General features: G+C 38.7%; 1 protein-coding gene and 1 long non-coding RNA gene across 3 annotated transcripts in view; one reads left to right on the top strand and one right to left on the bottom strand.

Moving 5' to 3' along the window:
• The first annotated feature begins 123 nt into the window (after nucleotides 1-123).
• Nucleotides 124-20,149, top strand: part of LOC107550611 (uncharacterized) — a 21,949-nt gene continuing 1,923 nt past the window's right edge. The window contains exons 1-3 of the long non-coding RNA XR_001604682.1: nucleotides 124-531; nucleotides 1,334-1,341; nucleotides 5,286-5,289. This is a non-coding gene — a long non-coding RNA (uncharacterized lncRNA). The remainder of the gene's footprint in view (nucleotides 532-1,333; nucleotides 1,342-5,285; nucleotides 5,290-20,149) is intronic.
• LOC107550609 (neutral cholesterol ester hydrolase 1-like) lies at nucleotides 1,807-9,075 on the bottom strand. Of its 2 annotated transcripts, XM_016231928.1 has the most exons (6): nucleotides 9,059-9,075; nucleotides 6,545-6,717; nucleotides 5,713-5,938; nucleotides 5,504-5,573; nucleotides 5,251-5,422; nucleotides 1,807-2,947 (listed from the first exon to the last, which is right to left on the bottom strand). In XM_016231928.1, the coding sequence occupies exons 2-6, from the start codon at nucleotides 6,683-6,685 to the stop codon at nucleotides 2,330-2,332; spliced, it is 1,227 nt and encodes a 408-aa protein (XP_016087414.1). In that variant the 5' UTR covers nucleotides 6,686-6,717; nucleotides 9,059-9,075; the 3' UTR covers nucleotides 1,807-2,329. The 2 variants fall into 2 exon arrangements, with proteins under 2 accessions (XP_016087414.1, XP_016087413.1); XM_016231927.1 differs by lacking the exon at nucleotides 9,059-9,075 and having other exon boundaries at nucleotides 6,545-6,822.

Below are 20,149 nucleotides of genomic sequence, written 5' to 3'. Positions count from 1 at the left end.
TGTTTACATTCTGTGGTGAATTTCTTTTTCCAAATTAATTTATACATATATATATATATATATATAAACATATATATATATATATATATATATATATATTCTAAACACTCATTGAAAGTAAAATTATATACAGCAATCTGTAATACCTGTTTAACGTCAGATAAAAATCACAATTTACTAATGGTGGAAAATGTAGCACTTAGTCCCAATAGTGTTAATGGGTTTAGACACCTGTTCTGGTTGCTATAGTCATCACTTCCTGTGTCACCCCCGACTCTTGGTTATGGGACTGGGGTGGGGTGTCCCGTCAGGATATCCAGTTATATAATTTTTTTGTTTAATAGATGGTTCCTTATTTTGCTGAATGGAGGGTAGCGCCCTATCACCTTTTATTCGCCATGTTCCAGGTTTGAAAGAAAGACATTTAAATTCCATATTTGTCTGTGGTTTTGTAAGGATGATGAAGCACAAATCTGTCACAACAGCTATGTTTCTCCAACTTCGAGAGTTCATCAGCATTATATCCTCACTGTTGTTCATTGTTAGTTCAGCCTGAGCTGACTGTTTCATCAGGACAGTATCTACAAAGATTTCTGAAACAAGTGAATGTAAGAGTGTTCAGTGTGTTGCCTGAGAATGTATTCATGGCAGTGATATTTTTAAAGCAATATGAAAAGCAAAATGATAGATAGCCATCTTTTAAACCCTTTTCCCCTCACAGTCATCATATTTGTTTTGATGCAAACTTTAAACGAGTATTTCAAGATGTTATGTTCTTTGAACGTTTGCCTGAGCACCTTTTAGCACCCATTCCTGCCTCTTTCCTCTGATCCTGATTAGATGTGTTTGTCTCGCAGTTGTGTTGTGATTCCTGTTCTAGGGACCAAAACTTGTATGAAATATGTGTTTACTGTTACACTGCGCCATTTCATGTCTTATGTAATGAAGCAGGGTAGACCGTGCTTCATCCGCATCCTTAAATATGCTTGAAAACTCTTGTCAGTAGGGCTTTGACCAAATATTGAAAACTCTTCTAGTTAAGTCTTGGATCTTAGTGGGATATTGTGTTGTATTTTCAAATCGTATAGTTTGGTATTGTTGTTTTATTCCTCCCTTTGCTTTTCAATGGTCATTACTTGAACTCAGATTTTAGTTTCTTGATTTTTGAATTACTGGAGAACCTCTTATTGCTGGTTTATTCACTGCCACATTGAAATAATGAAAACTGCAGAAAGTAACTAAAATAAATTATAGTTTTTTATTTCTTGTTTTTCAAAACAGTGTGTTGTGTCGTGTTGTATGTGTGTTTTGTCTTGTGCAGCACAAATAGTAGCTTTCATTGTAGAGCTTGGCATACTCAGGTTTAGCCGCTAGAGGGCAACATTGTTACACTATATTACGGCAATAGCTGTACTCATTCAAATATCAAAGTGCAAATATTGGGTTCAAGGACAATTTCATAATTTAAATAGAACGATCAGCCTACAGCTGTTAATCTTAGAAATACTGAATGGTTGATCGTTCAAATTTAAATTATGAAATTGTCCTTGCACCACTATATTTGAATTTGTTTTATGGTTATGTCATTTTTATATTAAAGATCCTAATTATCCAAAAGGTATAGAACAACAATATGTTTGCTTCCAACTTTTGTCAAAACTCACACTAATGTTCTTATGAAAGGAACTTAAAAGTGTCGATCTATGTTGTGCTTTGTGTCCTTCAAAAATGCAAGATGATGCGAAATGCCCAAAAAATTTATTATTTTCTAGAATAACTGAAATGTTTAATGCAACTAGGCAGCGTATATTTGTAACCTTTATTGCAGCTTCAATACATGTTCCAGCTTTATTCACAGTAGAAATATGATACAAATGATTTCAGGTCTTTGGAGTGAAAGTCTAACACAAATGTTATGAAATGCATGGAGATATGACTTCTGTTTTGTTAATGCAGTAGGTGGTATTAATGACAAACACAAATTTAGCAATAATTTGAATCGACAAGAATTTTACAAACACTTTATCTGCTGAATATAACACGTGTCCATATACTTGTGTATGTTAATGGTGTCAGACCAGTGTATCAGTTCAAGTGAAATTCCTTTGTGGTTCTTAATCCTCATTTGGTTCTTAGTGAATTAGTTAAAAAATACACTTTAATGTGTTAGTCATTATTTGAAAGCCATAATACAATTCTTTTAAAACAGCAGAACATCAAATACTTAATTTGTTTACTCGATATACAATAAAAACCCTCAGTCGTGTTGCAAAAGATTGCATCCCAATGTGTGAATTGGAAATCCCTAATGGACACATTTTAAATATAACTACAAATGTTTGGCAAGCCAAGCGATATAATTCTGCACTCCCCTTATTCCCACAGAGAAGTAGCAGGGCCAGAAACCAAAGCTCACACAGCCATGGAAACCATCTTCATAATGTTCATTAGTGACAGAGACCCCTGCCAGCTCCAGCCTGCGGGCGTACATCATCCCATCATCCCTCAAAACATCATGCTCACTGGTCATAATGTAAGCACGTGGTGCCATACGCAAAACCTCGTCCTCCGCCAGTAATGGAGCAGCTCTGGTATCCAGTAATGCAGGTATGTCCTTTAAGATACTGAGAGAGCCAGTCACTGGAAACACAGGCTTATAATGTTTTATCAGTCGTTTGGGGAGGAGAGTGGTCCAGTCCAGCTTCGAACGGATCAAGGACATCAGGCTTTGGTCTTGGGCTGTGTGGTTGTTTATCATAAGGGAGTGCACAAGGTTGAGGTCGGCGCCTAGATACTCCAACCAGAAACGGGCCATTAACCTGCGATACAGGATGGGAACGTTCTGGTTCTGCTGATAGGAAGCTGTGTTGAAGTCTAGCGCCTGAAGCACTGGATAAACCAAGACCTGCAGTTTGAATTTCACAGTAGTAGTGTTGTCTGTTCCGATCTAGTGGGAGAGAGAAAAAGAAAATGTTGATTAGCATAACCACATCACTCTAGCTACATTTTAAGACTAGGTTAAGGCTCCGACAGATCATTCAATTTAAAGGAACAGTGCTTGCAAGCTATATAATATTTTTAAATATCCCAAGTTTGAAGACCCACATATGGCTACATTGCTGCCATAAAAGACAAAAAATATCATGCTTTGGTACCTCATAATAAAATTTAAAAAATCATAAAAATGTCAAAATTATGAGATTAAAAGTCAGAGATTAAAAAAATCTAAATTAAGAGATAAAGTGATAATGGAATAAAAGGGCAGTTATGAGATACTATGTGAAATTATGAGATTAAAGGGATAGTTCACCCAAAAAACGAAAATTTGATGTTTATCTGCTTACCCCCAGGGCATCCAAGATGTAGGAGACTTTGTTTCTTGAGTAGAACACAAACGAAGATTTTTAACTCAAACTGTTGCAGTCTGTCAGTCATATAATGGCAGTCAATGGGCTCCACGGCTTTGAGAGTAAAAAAAAAACATACACAGACAAAACCAAACGAAACCCTGCGGTTTTATTTTTTTATTATTTATATAATTTTTTTTTAACCTCTGATCCACCGCCCATGTCCAACTGTCCTGAGCGCGTTCACAACATCCGGCGCGTGACGTCAAATAAATATGGTTGGGCAAAAAATTCCACGTTGTCTGATGATATATCAAAATCGTCTTCCATTGTGATGACCTGTACTTCTAAATAGCTTTAGATCATGGCAGTGCCAGTGAACACATCCGCAATTTCTCTGCACTGTGTAAATAATGAGTGACGTATACGCGCGACAGATCGCTTCCGCACATGCGTCTACTATCATAGATAGGTATAGATGCCCTATTCGACCGCTCCAGATACGTTGACGCGTCCGCCATTTTGGAACGTATCGCGGCCTATAGAAACAGTCACTAATGAGGCATCTATATCTATTGTCTACTATGCCAGAGCACGCATACAGACGTACACACATCACGCGCCGGATGCTGTGAACGCGCTCATGACAGTTGGACATTGCGGTGGATCAGAGGTAAAAAATTATATAAATACTGTTCAGTTTCTTGCACAGACCAATCGTTTCGTGCCTTAAGACCTCAATGTATCGTCACGAGCCGCAGGGTTTAATTTGGGTTTGTCTGTATGTTTTTTTTTACTCTTAAAGCCGTGGAGCCCATTGACTGCCATATTATGACCGACAGACTACAACAGTTTGAGTTAAAAAATCTTCGTTTGTGTTCTACTGAAGAAACAAAGTCACCTACATTTTGGATGCCCTGGGGGTAAGCAGATAAACATCAAATTTTCATTTTTGGGTGAACTATCCCTTTAAGGCCTGGTTTCACAGAGGGCTTTGGTTAAGCCAGGATTAGGCCATAGTTCAATTAGGACATTTAAGTATCTTTTATAAACCTGCCTTAGTAAAAAAACATTACTGGTGTGTATCTTGAGACAAAATAATGGCACAAATATATTTTAAGATATGTTAGTGCAAGTTTCTTACTGTTAGAACAGACATGCATTTTAGTCTGGGACTAGGCTTAAGCCTTGTCTGTGAAATCGGGGGTAAAAGTTGAATTGATGAGATAAAAAGTTTAAATTGACAAAAAAGAAAATTGTGATAAAAAGTTATAATTATGGCATAATTATGAGATATAAAGTCATAGCAATCGTGACAAAGTTGAAATTATGAGGTAAAGTCAACATTATGAGATACTGTCTTCATTATGAGACAAAAGTAAACAAAAAAACCCTCATAATTTTGACTTGTGCCATAACAAATTTATGTCAAGATTTTCAATGCATAGTGATTAAGTTATGAATAAATCTTTCCTTTGAGTAAGATCTTTCTAATAAATCTAAATAACGATTTTTTTTTCACTGAACCGTTTTTAATCACAGAGGTTAACAGATCGGATTCTTTTCTTACACATTTTCTTTGGACATCATAGAATAAAGCACAAAACATTATGAACCACTGTTATGATACTTGAGGTGTTTAGCAGATTTTCAAGCTTAAAGCTCCTGTTTTTGTTTTCATTGTATTTGCATAAAAAGAGCATACAGAACAATTTTTGTGTTCCACAAAATAAAGTCATATAGGTTTGGAAAACATGAGGGTGATTAAATAATTACAGAAGTTAAATTTTTAGGAGAACCATCCATTTAACAGAAAATATGACCTTAAAAGACATGATGAAATGATATTACAATATTATATCATAAGGAATCGAAGTAATTGAGTAATAAAGAAGAAGTGTACTCGCTGAGCCACTGCGGCGGCCAGGTTTCCTCCAGCACTGTCTCCACACACTGCCACTCGCTCTGGATTGACCGAATACTTCGTCAGCACGTCTGGCCTCAGGAAATGCTTAGCGGCCTGCACACACTCCTCGTACTGCACTGGGAAGTGCACATCAGGAGCCATGCGATAACTGCATAGTGTGAACACTCAGCATGACTGATCAAAACCAGAGAAGATTTTTCTATTCCTATTTGAATGAGATTATACTCACTCCACTGTCACAACCACTGCGTCCAGATCAGCTGCCATCTGTCTGCAGAGACTGTCATATGACCCCAACTCTGAAGGCAGATATAGCAGTCACATGAAAACACAACTCGCGCATAATCCCGTGAATGCAACAACAGGACAGAGAGAGTCCTGCTACCTGATTCGTTACGAAACCTATATAATGATTCATAAGGAAACTCTTGGACATACTTGGAGCGCCCAAGGCCCATCCACCTCCATGAATGAACATAACTGCTCTCCTCAGCTTTCCGCCCTGTCCAGGGGGCTGGTATACACGTACATGGACTCCATCAAACAGGATATCTTCAATCTGGATCTCTTGGTTTGTGATGGGCACCAGACTCTCAAAATTGACAATAGCAGAGTTGATAACGTGGACTCTATGGCTCAAACCCAGTGAGTGAGCAACATCTCCCTACAAAACAACAGGGTCAGTATTCAGTGAACTGAACTAACCGTTCCCCTCATTATGGTTTTGAAATGCAGTTTGCATGATATTTTTGGTGCATTGACAAGGAGAACAAATGCCAAGTCATTGTAAAAGAGAGAAAAGTTCACGAAGACAGTAATTTAGGATCATTTCATCCTGCCCTTGGGTATTATCTATTGTGGTGCCAAGTTGGACAAAGTTCATCCGAACAGGCAAATCAAAGTCATTCTGATGTCTCTCAAAAAACAGATGGTGCTCTGTTAATAGTTAATACTGGATGTTGTCTGTCAGGTTTTATGCCATTTATACAATGTATTATATATACTTTTATTAGCTCTGGGTAGATATTATGTACTAAATGCAACAATAAGTTAAGTTTCACTTAAGTTTAATGACAAAACAAATATAAACGTTATTTTATTATTATTATTACTGTGTTATTTTGATTCTGTTAAAAAGAAATATGACCTACAAGTTAGGCAACGTAACCTGCTATTTCAGTTTAGAATAGAATATAAAAGACCTTTTCGGCCAATCAAAATCATCCTTTCCTCAATTCACCTGGTGTGCTGTTTAAAATGTGCTACTCACCATCATCACAACTCCGCGGAATGTGGCATCCAGCACCATCAGTTTCCATGGTTCTGAGATTGTCCTAGGCAATGGGATGTAGATGTAATAGGCAACAGCTATTGCTAATAACAAGGTAAAACCGCAAAGCAACTTCATCATGAAGTGATGTCTCTCTTCTTTTCTCTCTGCAGCTATCAGGGGGTTAGACAATATGACATTGAGCGATTCTACAAAGATTTTTTTGAAGTTGCTGTTACTTCCTGTGAATTGTCGAATAGCATTCTGGGAAATGTAGTCTTTATCATTTATTCTTAAGACATAAGCACTGCATACTGCAAACTAACAAAGACAATAGTCTAAGTGTAATGCCTCATTTAATGCACACTCATTCTCACTAATGAGGTCATTTTAGTTCATTTCATGCAACTGATGAGGTCCTTAAGGAACAAAAATAGTCTAAATCTACCATATTATATCATTTCATACTCCAATACACACTTTATATTTTTTAAAAGATCAGAAATCCTGTTAAGCCTACATTTTTAATATACATGTGTAATATGGTCATTTTCAGTGATATTGGGTGTTGATTAGTTTTACTCTTTGACCTCAATAGTCATGTCAAGTGTCTACCACTAGGGGTCATTATTGTTATGAGAAAAACTTTCATAAAACACTTACATGTGATAGAACATGTTCGGTTATACATCTTTCTATATTTTAATATGAACAAATTTGAAAACAAATACATATACACGTATATAATATGTACATATAAAATTATATATAAGTGATAAATACACACACACTTTAATTTGTGTAATTAAATCTAAGATCAAGACCATTTTAATTATTAAAACATAATTGTGAGTTTCCAAGTAAAGAAGTAAATGACTTTTACAAAGCCATATTGACCAATGTTAGAGTACCATTGTTTGTTATTTACCATGTTTTACCATGGTAAAGAATACCTATATGGACAGCACAACGCTGATACTTAGTTAACAGTATAAAGTAGTAGTAGTGTCCTGGTTAGAAAAATGCTCTCAAAAACACATCTGATGTTGAATTTCATTACAGCTGACGAAATAGATTGTGTGACAAAAACTACATATTTAGCAAGTGAGTAAGGTCAGTGATGAGCTGAAAACCAGACAGGTTCTAATGGTTGGTTTGACGTTTACCATAATCTCTCCTCACCACAGTCCATGCATGCAGTGCATGTGCGCTGAGCTCTTCTGTCCAAACCATCCCTAGCCATTCAGGATTTTTGTTACTTCTGTGCAGTGATTACTGTAATTTGAAAAAGACTGTGGCTAGCTCAGCAAGAACTGCCAAGTCAAGGGGAAAGAGCAGCAAGGGTTTCTGACATACGTTGAGCTCTTTAGTCTTCATAACTGTAGTTTCTGCATTATCGATCATCCCTCCCCTCTTATTGCCCTGTTGAAAAAACCAGCATATGCTGGTTAGGTATGTTTTGATGCTGGCAAAGGACCAGCATAAACCAGCAAAAGGACCAGCATAAACCAGCAAAGGACCAACATAAACCAGCAAAGGACCAGCTTAAACCAGCAAAGGACCAGCTTAAACCAGCAAAGGACCAGCTTAAACCAGCAAAGGACCAGCTTAAACCAGCAAAGGACCAGCTTAAACCAGCAAAGGACCAGCTTAAACCAGCAAAGGACCAGCTTAAACCAGCAAAGGACCAGCTTAAACCAGCAAAGGACCAGCTTAAACCAGCAAAGGACCAGCTTAAACCAGCAAAGGACCAGCTTAAACCAGCAAAGGACCAGCTTAAACCAGCAAAGGACCAGCTTAAACCAGCAAAGGACCAGCATAACCCAGCAAAGGACCAGCATAAACCAGCAAAGGACCAGCATAAACCAGTAAAGGACCAGCTTAAACCAACATTCCAGCATCAAAACATACCTAACCAGCATATGCTGGTTTTTTCAACAGGGTGTGAGACAACTGAGGCATGCAACTGTTTGCTTTTGTTAAACGACTTTGGTCAGAGTAGAATTGTTAATATCTACTGAAGAGACGTCAAGGATGGAGTGACGGTGAACCGAACCCATTTCTGTAAAACTAAACTCGAAAAAGTTCTCAGTAATCGACAGATGGCACTGCTTTAACTTTATGAGATCATTTATGAGACAAATTTTCTTTGGGATAGCTAGCATATGGCTAGCACTGAAAGTAGATTACTGTTAGCCTGTAGCCCAAATATCCATAATAAATCTGAGAGAAGTGAAACATTTCTGAATGAAACCATCTGTTGTGTGAAAATAATTATAACGAGACCAAAAGTATTATGTCTAGAAGATTATAGGAGGTTTTAAAGAACTAAAAAGCACAATGATGCTAAACCCATGCTCACTTGGTTTCAATGGTCCTCACTTACTATCAAAAACACACACTGCTATATTTCTTTCTCAGAGACATTGGGTCATAGTAATCATTCCTAAATCAGACGTCTAAAGAATGATAAAAGAAAATCAGATTTAAAACTCAAAGGATCAGTGTGCTTACCTCCAACCTCTCAAACTCAAAATGTCATGTGAAAATTCAGCTGTTATTACACCTGGACCTATTTCTTGTTTGAGGCAGTCTCACCACTAATCTTTGCTTTTGAGACGTCATATCCCCCACAAATGATCATGGGAGTCACTTCTCTGAAGGTGTGGACACATACCAGTGACTAACATGAGGTTTATCCTGCTAGAAAAACCAGCTTAAGGTGGCCAAGCTGGTTTTGAACATGGAAACTGGTTAACTGCCAACTTAGCCAAAATGGTCTACCAGCCTTAACCAGGTTGAGCTTAGCTAGACATTGGTTATACCAGCTAATTATCATAAATAACAAACTAGAAATCATACTGTATGAAAATGTGCAGTTGTTATCTTAAGAACTATTTCTACCTGACCCAACCCTAAAAACTGGTTTTAGTGACATATAACTGACATTCTCAGTCATATTGATTACAGAGCTGTCCAAAAGTCTTAAACCAGAACAAAGCTTTAGGAGAAACATGATGTAAAATCAATAAGAAATATTTCAGATTCAGATTTTATGTGACTGAGAAGTAAAATTGTGATTTTGATCATGTAAGTCTGAACAGACGGTCAGATGTTTTTCCTTTTATGAAAGCTCAAGATGCTTGTTAGATCATCTCAAATCATGCAGGAGAACATAATCATCAGGTTTGACACAAACTTGAAAAGTTCATGTAGCACGAGTACCGCTGTCAATAAAGCGAAAACCAAATACTGAGACGTTCTAAAAAATGATTTTTCAGTTCAAATTTTCCCTAAAATTGTTATGCTGATAATACAATTTGTAATGGAAAACATGATATTAACTTATTGTTACTAGTAGTCTAAGACCTTTGGACCCCACTGATTTTTTTAAAATTCTGTATTAGCCCTTTGTTCATTTTTGATATTTTTAGGTTACCTGACAACAGTTTGTTTTAGTACAGATAAAGGCTGAAATGTTTCACTCCCTCCTCTTAAAAGGTCATCTGCCATCTTCACACATAATGGTAAATCTATTGTTCTCAGACACTTTGACAGTGACATTATTTCATTGTTTAGATATGTGATATGAGGCAAGTCAAGGAGCGAAAGAGATTTTTTTATTATTTTATTACCAAATCTCCTGAGTGTTATTGTTACAGAGGGAACACAGGAAATGTGCGGATCCATCTGCAAGGCTTTATTAACAGAGACGTGGTCAAAAACAGGCATAGGTCAGAAAATGGCAAACAGGTATACTGATGGCAAGTCAAGAGGGATAATCCAGGTACAAGGCAAAGGTCCAGGCAGGGGTGAACAGTATCCAATTGGGTCTGTGTAGTGTGAGAGTCAATGTAATGGTAGAATGACCTCTAGTGGCAATCGGCCGGAAGGCCACGGACCAGATTCGTGACCGTTATAGAGCTTTTAGGTGGACGTGAGGCTTCTCTGTTTCGGCAAAAGGTATCACCACTGAGACCAGCTGTAGTGCTGGAGGTCTGGATGTTTTATGTCCCTGGTTCATGCAATTCCTGTCCTGTTCTCAGACAGGGTTCTCACTGGTGAAAGGTACAGCAAGGGGACAGTGACCCTTTCAGGCTCTTCTTTGGCTCCAAAATACGCTCAGTGTTGACAGATTAACTGATCTGAATCTTGTGTTAAAGAGACACAGCAGATTTTAAGAGGTTAGTGTCAGGATCGCATAGACTGGAATGAGGAGACATGACATCTTTATACACAGATATCTTACTATAAAACTTGCAGTAAAGTTATTGATAATGTCAACATAAGAGTATCATAAAAGTAGTCCATACAATTATTTTGCTATATTTCAAGTTATATAATAGCTATGTGTGGTAAACAAACTGAAATTTAAGTCATTATTCACAACAACAAAAAAATCTTGCTTGCTTACTTGTCATTGTATAGAAACAAGCAGCTTGGACATTCTGCTATAAAACTAGTTTTTGGAGTTCCACAGAAGAAAGAAAGTCATACCCGTTTTAAAAGACATGATAAGGATGAGTAAATGATGGAAATATTAATTTTATTTTTGGCTAAACATTTAATGTGTAATTTGTTTAATCTGAAGGCAGTACTGTGTTGATATCCAGATGGGCAGTTGTTTGGTCACTACACACTGAGGCTAGTTTCCATAGCAGCAGAGTACACTGGATTCTGCTAATAATGTGTGGAAACGAAGGGATCATGGAGTATTTGACTGAAAATGGATTAGAGCTGTAAATTAATTCTGAAAATGTATTGCAAATCTTAAAATACCATGTTCTGTCATGGTTATGGATACATAGCTCATTAAGGATGTACAAAATGTACCTGCAACCTTCATGTAGCAGCTTCAATTACAAAATTCTAAAAATATAAAAATATAAAGGAAGGAACAGAGCATAGAAGATCAGTAATCCAAGCATGACAGTGTCTTTCAAAATCTAAAAACATGTAGAAATAACCCTCAGGCATCCCAGCCAAGCCACGCTAACCTGCACCTGTCTTCTCATTCATATGTCATGATGAACTTGTACAAACAGGCAGAATTGATGTATCCTATTCTCAGCTCTTAACAAAAAACCCTAAATATGGATAAAAATATTGAAAGGTGCTCATATTTTTCTTAAATATGTTTCACACATAGTGTGTACTTACACACTTATGTCTGTAGTTTGTCATCATTTTGACTTTTTAACTCACAATTATGATTTAGTATGTCATAATTTTGACAGTATGTCATAATATCAACGTTTTAATGCATTGCGACTTAGTATGCCAAATGTAACTTTTAATCTCAGAATTATGACATAATTCTAAATTATGATTTTATTTTTAAGAAACATTTTTTAATTAAATAATAACAAATAAGTCACCACTTGCCATATCTATATAATAACGGTTAATGGAGGCCAAAACAATACTGGATCTCACTGACTTTCAATGTATGAACAAAAAACTCAGAGACATTTAAAAAAAAAAAAATCTTCTATTGTGTTTCACAGAATAAAGACAGTCATACAGGTTTGGAGTGCTTTTTATTTTTTGTCTTCATTTCTTTGCACTGCAGTCAGCGAACTCAAACGGCTTTCCTAAATGTCATTGTGGGCTTTGTTTTTGTTTTCTACCATAGGTTTCACAATTCAATCAGAAAGACTTCTTCCAGAAAAGGTTCTTTCTTCTTATGTTATGCCAAGGAAACATCAAACTGTACACACAATAAAAGCTCTCCTCTGCACATCTGCCTCCATTTTACCACAGAAGGTGCTCCACTGTCCCTACTTACATCCACTGAAGGCAGAGAACACGCACACGCACACGCTTTGCTTTTGTTTTTCATCTCAGGCAAATGAAGAGGCGTGCAGTCTGACATTCCCGTCTGCGAAATCAACTCGAGAAGAGCTACAACTTGCAGTTGTCATCGAAAATGTCTTACATACACACACATACTAGTTGAATGTTTACAGGAATTACAGTGTCTGTTTTTTATTTTTATTTTTTTATTTAATGGGACTTGTACTAGACTTTATGTGTAGGTTAGCAGGGTAGGTTGTTAAAAACATGTAATTTCTGACAGGAGAGTCTGTTTTGTCAAGTCTGTGATAGGACATGAGGAGTGCGAGTATGGTACACAATGCTCTTCCTCGCTCTTGGGCCTGTGCCAAGCGGTGCCGGAGTTGCGCACAAAGGATTGTTTCATGGAAGTGAAGGTATACGCTTGTACAGTCATCCAGATCAGATTCCTGCAAATTCCACACTGACACTCCCCTCGGCAAGCTGCCCTTATTCCGCTCCAGATCTCCATGTAATCAAAGGGCTGATGGAAGAAGATACAGCGTACAAGATCTTTCACTTCAAAGCTGTTTTTGATGTCTTCTTGTTAAACATGACATATTGATCAAATGCTCCATCCAAATATGAACTATATGGGGTTAGACATTTCACGATTGGCACACAATAACTGATTAGCATTAGAATTATGTGCCTGTTATCTCTATTAGAAACATCTTGACAGTCGTATTGTCTATAAATGAACGGCTGTCGCAGGTTCTGACAGGATTCTAGCAGTTCTTTCTCTGTTGTTGTTGTTTTCTCCAAAGTGGGATCAGAACGATAGAGGCAAGAGAAAAGAGTGATATTAGAGGGAGAGGACAGTGATAGTGGAAACTGATGGTAATGATAGTGTGGGCTGATAAAAATCAGACATGGATTGTACTAGAAATGGGCCACCAGCCGGGAGCGTTATGATTTGATCCCTTCTGTTGGTGCTTCAAACGTCAGGTACAGTGATCCATTAAGACACCTCATTTCCAGTTTGCCTCTGGGATCATAGTAGTAGCACTAGCCTTCACTTTGATCCTCCTGTGAGACAACAGATGCCATTAATACAGGTAACGAGTGGAGGACAGAGGAGCCTCTTAAAGAAGAAGTTACAGGTCTGTGAGAGCCAGAAATCTTGCTTGTTTGTAGGTGACCAAATACTTATTTTACCGAGGAATTTACCAATGAATTCTTTAAAAATCCTACAATGTGATTTTCTGGATTTTTTTTTCTCATTTTGTCTCTCATAGTTGAGGTATACCTATGATGAAAATTACAGGCCTCTCTAATCTTTTTAAGTGGGAGAACTTGCACAATTGGTGGCTGACTAAATACTTTTTTGCCCCATTGTACATGACAATAATTCCATTGTACCAGGCCTCACTCTTCTGGAGGGGAGAGGAGTGATGCAAGAGGAGAGAAGAGTGTTGCATTTTCTAGGCAGAATGGTGACGCTGGTGGCGGCTGAGGGCTGAAACGGCAGCCTGCACAGTATTTATGGGTGCTGGAGCAAGAAGCAGCCTGGCTCAGAGCCTCACACACATCACTGCAGACATTCATCAACAGCCGAGAGAACGTCGCACCCATCTTTCAGCTGACAACCTTCAGCAATGCTAGATCTCAGCGTCTCGCTTGGCCTTTTATTCTGTTATTCCCTTTTATTGCTTCTGCTTTTTCAGTCCATGGTCATTCTCCCTTCAACTCTGTTTGCTTTCAGCCTTAATTTCTTTAGGTTTTCCTGCATGTTTTTAAGGGTATGTTCAAATATACATCCAGCTCTAAGGGTGCTTCAAATGAAATAGCTATATAGTTTGATCAGTCATTGCACTCAAGTTGACTAACTTGAATGTGATTGAAAGTAGGGTGCAAATTATGAAAAGGTTCTTCAAATATGTATTTTTTTTTATTTTTTTGCATAATATGTATATATTATTCAACAGAGGTTTTGTCAACCTTAGTTAACTTTAACTAAGCTAAACTTTAGTTAAACAAAAGACGCTTTCACACCAAGAATGACAACTATTACTGTAACAATATAAGCGAGTTACATAAGCATGTTATATCATCTATCACTATAAATACTTGAGCTCTTAAACTGTGAATTCTGATTGGCTGATTTATAATTTTATTGTTTTGTAAACTCTATCAGTTTACATTTCTTTTTTGCCCCTTCTGATGGACTGCCACTGATTACCACTTTATTATATCACAAATGTAATCAAAAGCATCTTTAAGATATTCAACGGTTGGAAACTAGCTAGCTAAAGTCTTCTGTGTTTTCTTGCCGTCACTGTTTCCTCTTGAGAAAACCTTCTTAGTATTAGTCTTTCCACGCTGTATTGTCTGTCTCGTGGGATTTATTTAGTTAGCAGCTTATTTAATAGCTCACAGAAATACAAGGAGATGTGATTCATCAGTTGTAAATGATCCCTTTGAGGTTTGTTGGCTGGAGTGTTGTCTATAAAAGTTGCCAGCCATCCTCTATAGAGCAGCAGCCCAAAACCATAAGATTTATGTGTTTGCATTCAAGTCCATAGTTCGGCTGCAATGCACTTTATATCAAAGAAGTATTTTAAAGACTCACAGAAAAGAGGTTTGCGTGTCTGTTTGTGGTCCTTAGTTAGTGAACAGAACAGCAGCCCGAAGCCAGAGTTTAGGTAAACCAAAACGAGTCATGCGGGTATGTCACATAACCCACTTCCTGAAACAAGGCTCCTTTTCAGTTGATTTGTGGGGAAAAAAAACACTACATAAGCTTACGCAGAAAAGCCATCAGTCAAACAAGGAAAGGTGTGAAACTGACAGAGAGTGTAGACAGCTAGTGTTGATATGGTATGCGCTTTAGTTGTTGATGCTATTTTCGAACATGTTATTATAGGACCCTTACATTTTGAGAGATAATTGTTATTTTCGGCTTGCGATTCCGTATATAGTTCTCAAAGTGCCATAGCAATTACGTATTACATAAATGCCATTTTGAAAGGTCAAATAATAAAACTGTAGCCACAGAAAGAATGTCTGTGCTCAGCTAAGGGGCATTTCACACCAAAACTGGCACTGCATCTGCATGACAGAATGAACACATCGCCCTGTACCATTTCATGTCCAGCTGTGTTGGTGCCATTAGTCTTGACAGTAGCGCATTCTATTTCAGCCTCATGTTAACACGTCGGATCATCAGCTTTTTATACTTTGGATTTGCAGACAGTTCTGAATCATGTTGTGTAAGTATAAGCTACTGTCCACTTACGTGACTGCCCAGACTTTCCAGTGTACCTCATAAGGCAGATTCTGTCATGCCAGAGGTTGAGAATTTTTTTTAAATTAATGTGTGTTTTATTAATGATATTCATAGCCAGACTGTGGTATTGCAAGAGCTATTTAAATTTAAACACTGGTACTTCACTCAACATAAATTTTCATATGGAAAAAAACTGTGTGTGTGTGTGTGTGTGTGTGTGTGTCTCAGTTTCTGGTTTGTCTACCAGGGTTCAATGTGGCTTGAGGCTTTCAGGGCCACCAAGGCATTGGATCAAGAGCCTTTGATTAGGACTGTACTTTCTGGACTCAGCTGGAAATACAGGCCGCTGTCATCCTGCAGATTACTAAAGCAGACACTTAATAAGTTATTCTGTGTCCAGCAGGATTAAGTCACTGTTATTCTTGGCTCAGACAGAATGACGTGCATTGTAGACCCTCTATGAACTTCTTTAATCAGTATATATATAAAAAAAAGAAAAATGTAAAAAGAAAAATTGAGTGAGTAATTATGTATCTGATGTACTGTACATGAAAAAAGTACATGAGTTTAATGTGCATTCATCATTCAGAATATGCACATCTCAAAGTCTAATAAGAGGAAGATTCTTCTGTTTATCTATCTATCTATCTATCTATCTATCTATCTATCTATCTATCTATCTATCTATCTATCTATCTATCTATCTATCTATCTATCTATCTATCTATCTATCTATCTATCTGTGTGTCTCATTTTATTTATCCTGAATTTCAACTTCTAAAGGGTGAGAAGAGACGTAAACATGTTTTACTTATTAAACTCTAATGAAATTCAACGTGGAGTGCAATAAAAACACCTTGTATCACGTCCCTTCGTTAAGACGAGGTGTCTGTATCACGTAGTACAGACACCTCTACAAGATGTTGATTGGGTCTAATAAAATGTGTGTATTTTTTTTTTCTTCTTTGGGTATGAGCATGGGGTGAGTGCCACATGTAAAGCTGTCAATTCTGAGTGTGAAGTTAGCAATGCCTTCGGAGAGTTTGGCAACACAGGCAGTAAACACTAATTATAACTTGTTTTCTGACAACTATAAACCTAGTTTAAACAAGCAGCAGTTTCTCTTGGCTCCTCTCTGCCCTGCCGTTCCACTGCACGAGTTCTGCTTATCTTCTTTGGTTGTTTTTCATTCATTATTTACACTTGATAGAGTGGAACAACCATAACAACTGCCTTAACTGTGCTTCTCTGGGGCATGAATTTAAAATCCTCCTTCACCTGACATCTGACCTGAGAAGTTCTGTTTTACACTATTATAGAACTAGGAGGGTAAGAGTGTAGCCACAAATCTGTGCTTATTAAAAGGCCATGAGAAGAAAGATCATGTTCATTAGAATCATTCTGTGTGGATCGCAGAACTTTTTACTCATACAGCTTTGAGGCAGAGCAACGGGGTCATCTTTCATGGCTGGGGTCCAGCTCTCTGATGTGGAGGCCTTCATGCTTTCAGCACTGACCCCTGACATGGAAGCACAGTGGCTACTGTGTTCAGTTGCCAGAGGGCAACAGCAGCCCAGTGGCCTGACTTTGACCATCTCTCATTGTGAACAATGAAGAACGGGCGGCGCACCAGATTCTTGACATTTAGTCCTCTTCCTGAGTGAAAGAGCTCTTTACTTCCTTTCCGTCTCAGCAGCTGACTCCTCTGTCTTTCTCCACTCTCTTTCCCACCGGCCCCTCTGGGATTTAATTGAATCCTGATGGTGGCTTTGCTCCTCTCTGTGGCCCGGCCAATTCTGATATATATTCCCCTCCCCTTGTTGATGTTCCGTCCCAGCAGCTGTAGGCTGACTGCAGACGCAGAGCACAGACAGCTGTGACTAAAGATGAGGGGTTAGAGTAATTCAGTGAGCAGATCTGGGACAGCAGGATAGTCCCAGAAAACAAACCTATAGTCAATGGGAGAGTTGGCATACATTTGTATAGAGGACAAAAAAAATCCATGCAGTTTTTCAGTCGGTGTGAGTACCACTACATACAGTAAATGCTACTCTATGCAAGCATGGGGATGGGGGGATCTTGCAAATCCAGATCCCCCCATCATTTCAAGTAAATTTAAGAGATTACCTTTTCAGCAGAAATTGCTGCAGTGGTTGAAGTATATGTGGAACTGTGGTGTGGATTTCACCAATGGAAAGCATAATATTCCATAAATGAAAGACAAAAAAAATGGCCTTTTTGCCTGTATTTTTTTATTTAACATCACTTTTGTAGAGACCACTCATACCATTTCATAATTAAAATCAGTAGCCGGATGAACTCCTAACCTTCACCTGAAAAATTCCATTGAAATCTTCACAAAAATGCACCTGACTAACTAACTAGCCTTTTGCACTTTAAATACGTTGTTTTTGCTTATTCTCATTTGGATAAAAGCACCTGCTAAACAAACAAATGTAATGCAAAATGTCCTATTAGTGTCTCAGAACCAAAAGGCTCCAGGAATCGTATATCCTCTGCTGCAAATGTTGATTTTGGGTGAGGGGCTGACCTTGTGGCTCGACTTACTGTTTTCATACTAAGAGGAAACCTTTTCTAATGAGCTCAGCTTTTCTTTAAACATTCTGTTATTTCATTTGCTTGCCATATGGATTCAAGGGCAATCTGTGACCAGTTATATATATACTACAAACATTCTAAATGTATCTGATTTGGTTCAGAGGAACGCAGGTCGGGCAGGTCTTGGGTAATATTTTCTGAATATATAATGCAATGTATCAAATCTTGATAAAACTTTGACTCTATAACTTTGACTGTAAAACTTTGACTCTATAACTAGCAAACAAATCCATAAGTGTGTATTGGACTCAATTCTTATATGGCTATAAACATTGCGTCTGTGTTTTGACATATAGCAGAAAACGTCTCAGGTTACTTATGTAACCATGGTTCCCTGAGTAGAGAACGAGACACTGCATCCTCTAGGGGTCTCTATGGGGAACGCCTCGTCGTGACCCGTGTCTGAAGCATACATTGAAAAAACACCAACAACACGTTGGCCGGCCTTCAAACGAGAGGGGGGAGGCTCGGACCTACAGCATGTTCCAATAAGTTAAGTTAAGTAAGTTCCAGTAAGTTACCTAGCTGAGGGAGCATAGACCCAGCTCTCAACGAGAGAGGGGGCTCGCACAGCAGGATCGTTAGAAATCAGAGGGTAAGCGTACTGCAAGCTAGCCAAAAACTCAGCGCATCAGAGAGGCAGAGTGAAGGGCCTAAGATCACCTGATGCTGCTGGTTCCAGGTGCTCTGGGAAAAACAGAGAACTCAACTCTCACGTGAGAGGAGAACTCCGAATTCAGAAGGAATAGCACGCTCATAGGCAACCCTTTGGTAAAAGAGGAGCACTGCTAATATTACCACAAGAGCAGCCCACGGAGCGAGCCCGGGCGCTTGATAGGAAGCAGCATGCTCATAGTAACCCTCAATGGTGAGGGGAGCGATACTTCCAAGTGTGTCAAATTAGAGACACACTGGTTGAGTGGAGCCCAAGGTCCTGGGGTACCTTGAAAGGGAACGAAGTTATAACGCGTAACCCTTACCGTACAGGATTTTAGAAAGTGTGCAAAGTCTAGCGTGCACACTTACCACTTATGTGGATCTTAGAACGTGTGCAAAGTGTTCAACGTGCACACTTACCACTATGTGGATTTCAGAAAGTGCACAGAGCTTAGCATGTGCACTTACCATAGCATGGATGTGACGAGAGGGGCGTGGCCAAGAGCTCTGGGAACGGAGCGAGGCCGGTGGAGTAAATGCTGATGCACGACACCTGCGCCACTCACCGGTTTCGAGTCCCACGGAGGAGCTCCGGAAGGAGTGACGACAGTGTTGGACAAGAGAGGACCAGGCCTAGACTTTATTTTGTGTTTTGTGTGCGGCAGTCGTCCGCGAGTGGCTGCTGCTTTACTTTTGTTTTGTGTTTGTTTATTTTATTAAATTGTTTAAATGTTCGCCGGTTCCCGCCTCCTTCTTCCCGACCTACGAATGTTGTTACAATGGATTAACATTTACAGGCATCTGATCACAGATACTCGGAGGTACTGGGCCAAATGGGAGAGGCAAGCTCAAATATGACCCTCTAAGGCGAGGGGAGCACTGCCTGAGACAGCAAACACAAGAAGGTTCTCGCAAATGCCACCTATACTTCCCGCTCGATGCCTCAGCAAGAGACGATATCCTGGAGGCCGGACATCCAGGAATTTTTTTGCAGTGTCGTGCCGGGGGCCTGATGATCAAGAAGGCTCCCGCAGAAGCCTCTGACCTGGCTGCATGATCCAGGAAGCATGAAGCCGGAACCAGGGCTATAATACCGGCTGGACATAATGTTGACGAGTGAGGTAACACTGCAAGTCGAGCACCTGGTTTCAGAATCCAGCAAAGGTGTGCTCACAGAGGACTTACCTTAGAGAGGACAGAAACACACAAGTCCCGGAAAAACACTGCAAAGAAATCTCACAGAAGGATTATACACACATAACCAC

The sequence above is a fragment of the Sinocyclocheilus grahami genome, unplaced genomic scaffold (assembly GCF_001515645.1).
Source record: "Sinocyclocheilus grahami isolate Dianchi unplaced genomic scaffold, SAMN03320097.WGS_v1.1 scaffold402.1, whole genome shotgun sequence".
NCBI classification, from domain to species: domain Eukaryota; kingdom Metazoa; phylum Chordata; class Actinopteri; order Cypriniformes; family Cyprinidae; genus Sinocyclocheilus; species Sinocyclocheilus grahami.
Note: the sequence above shows the minus strand (reverse complement) of the source record. Positions and strands in the feature narration are given on the sequence as shown.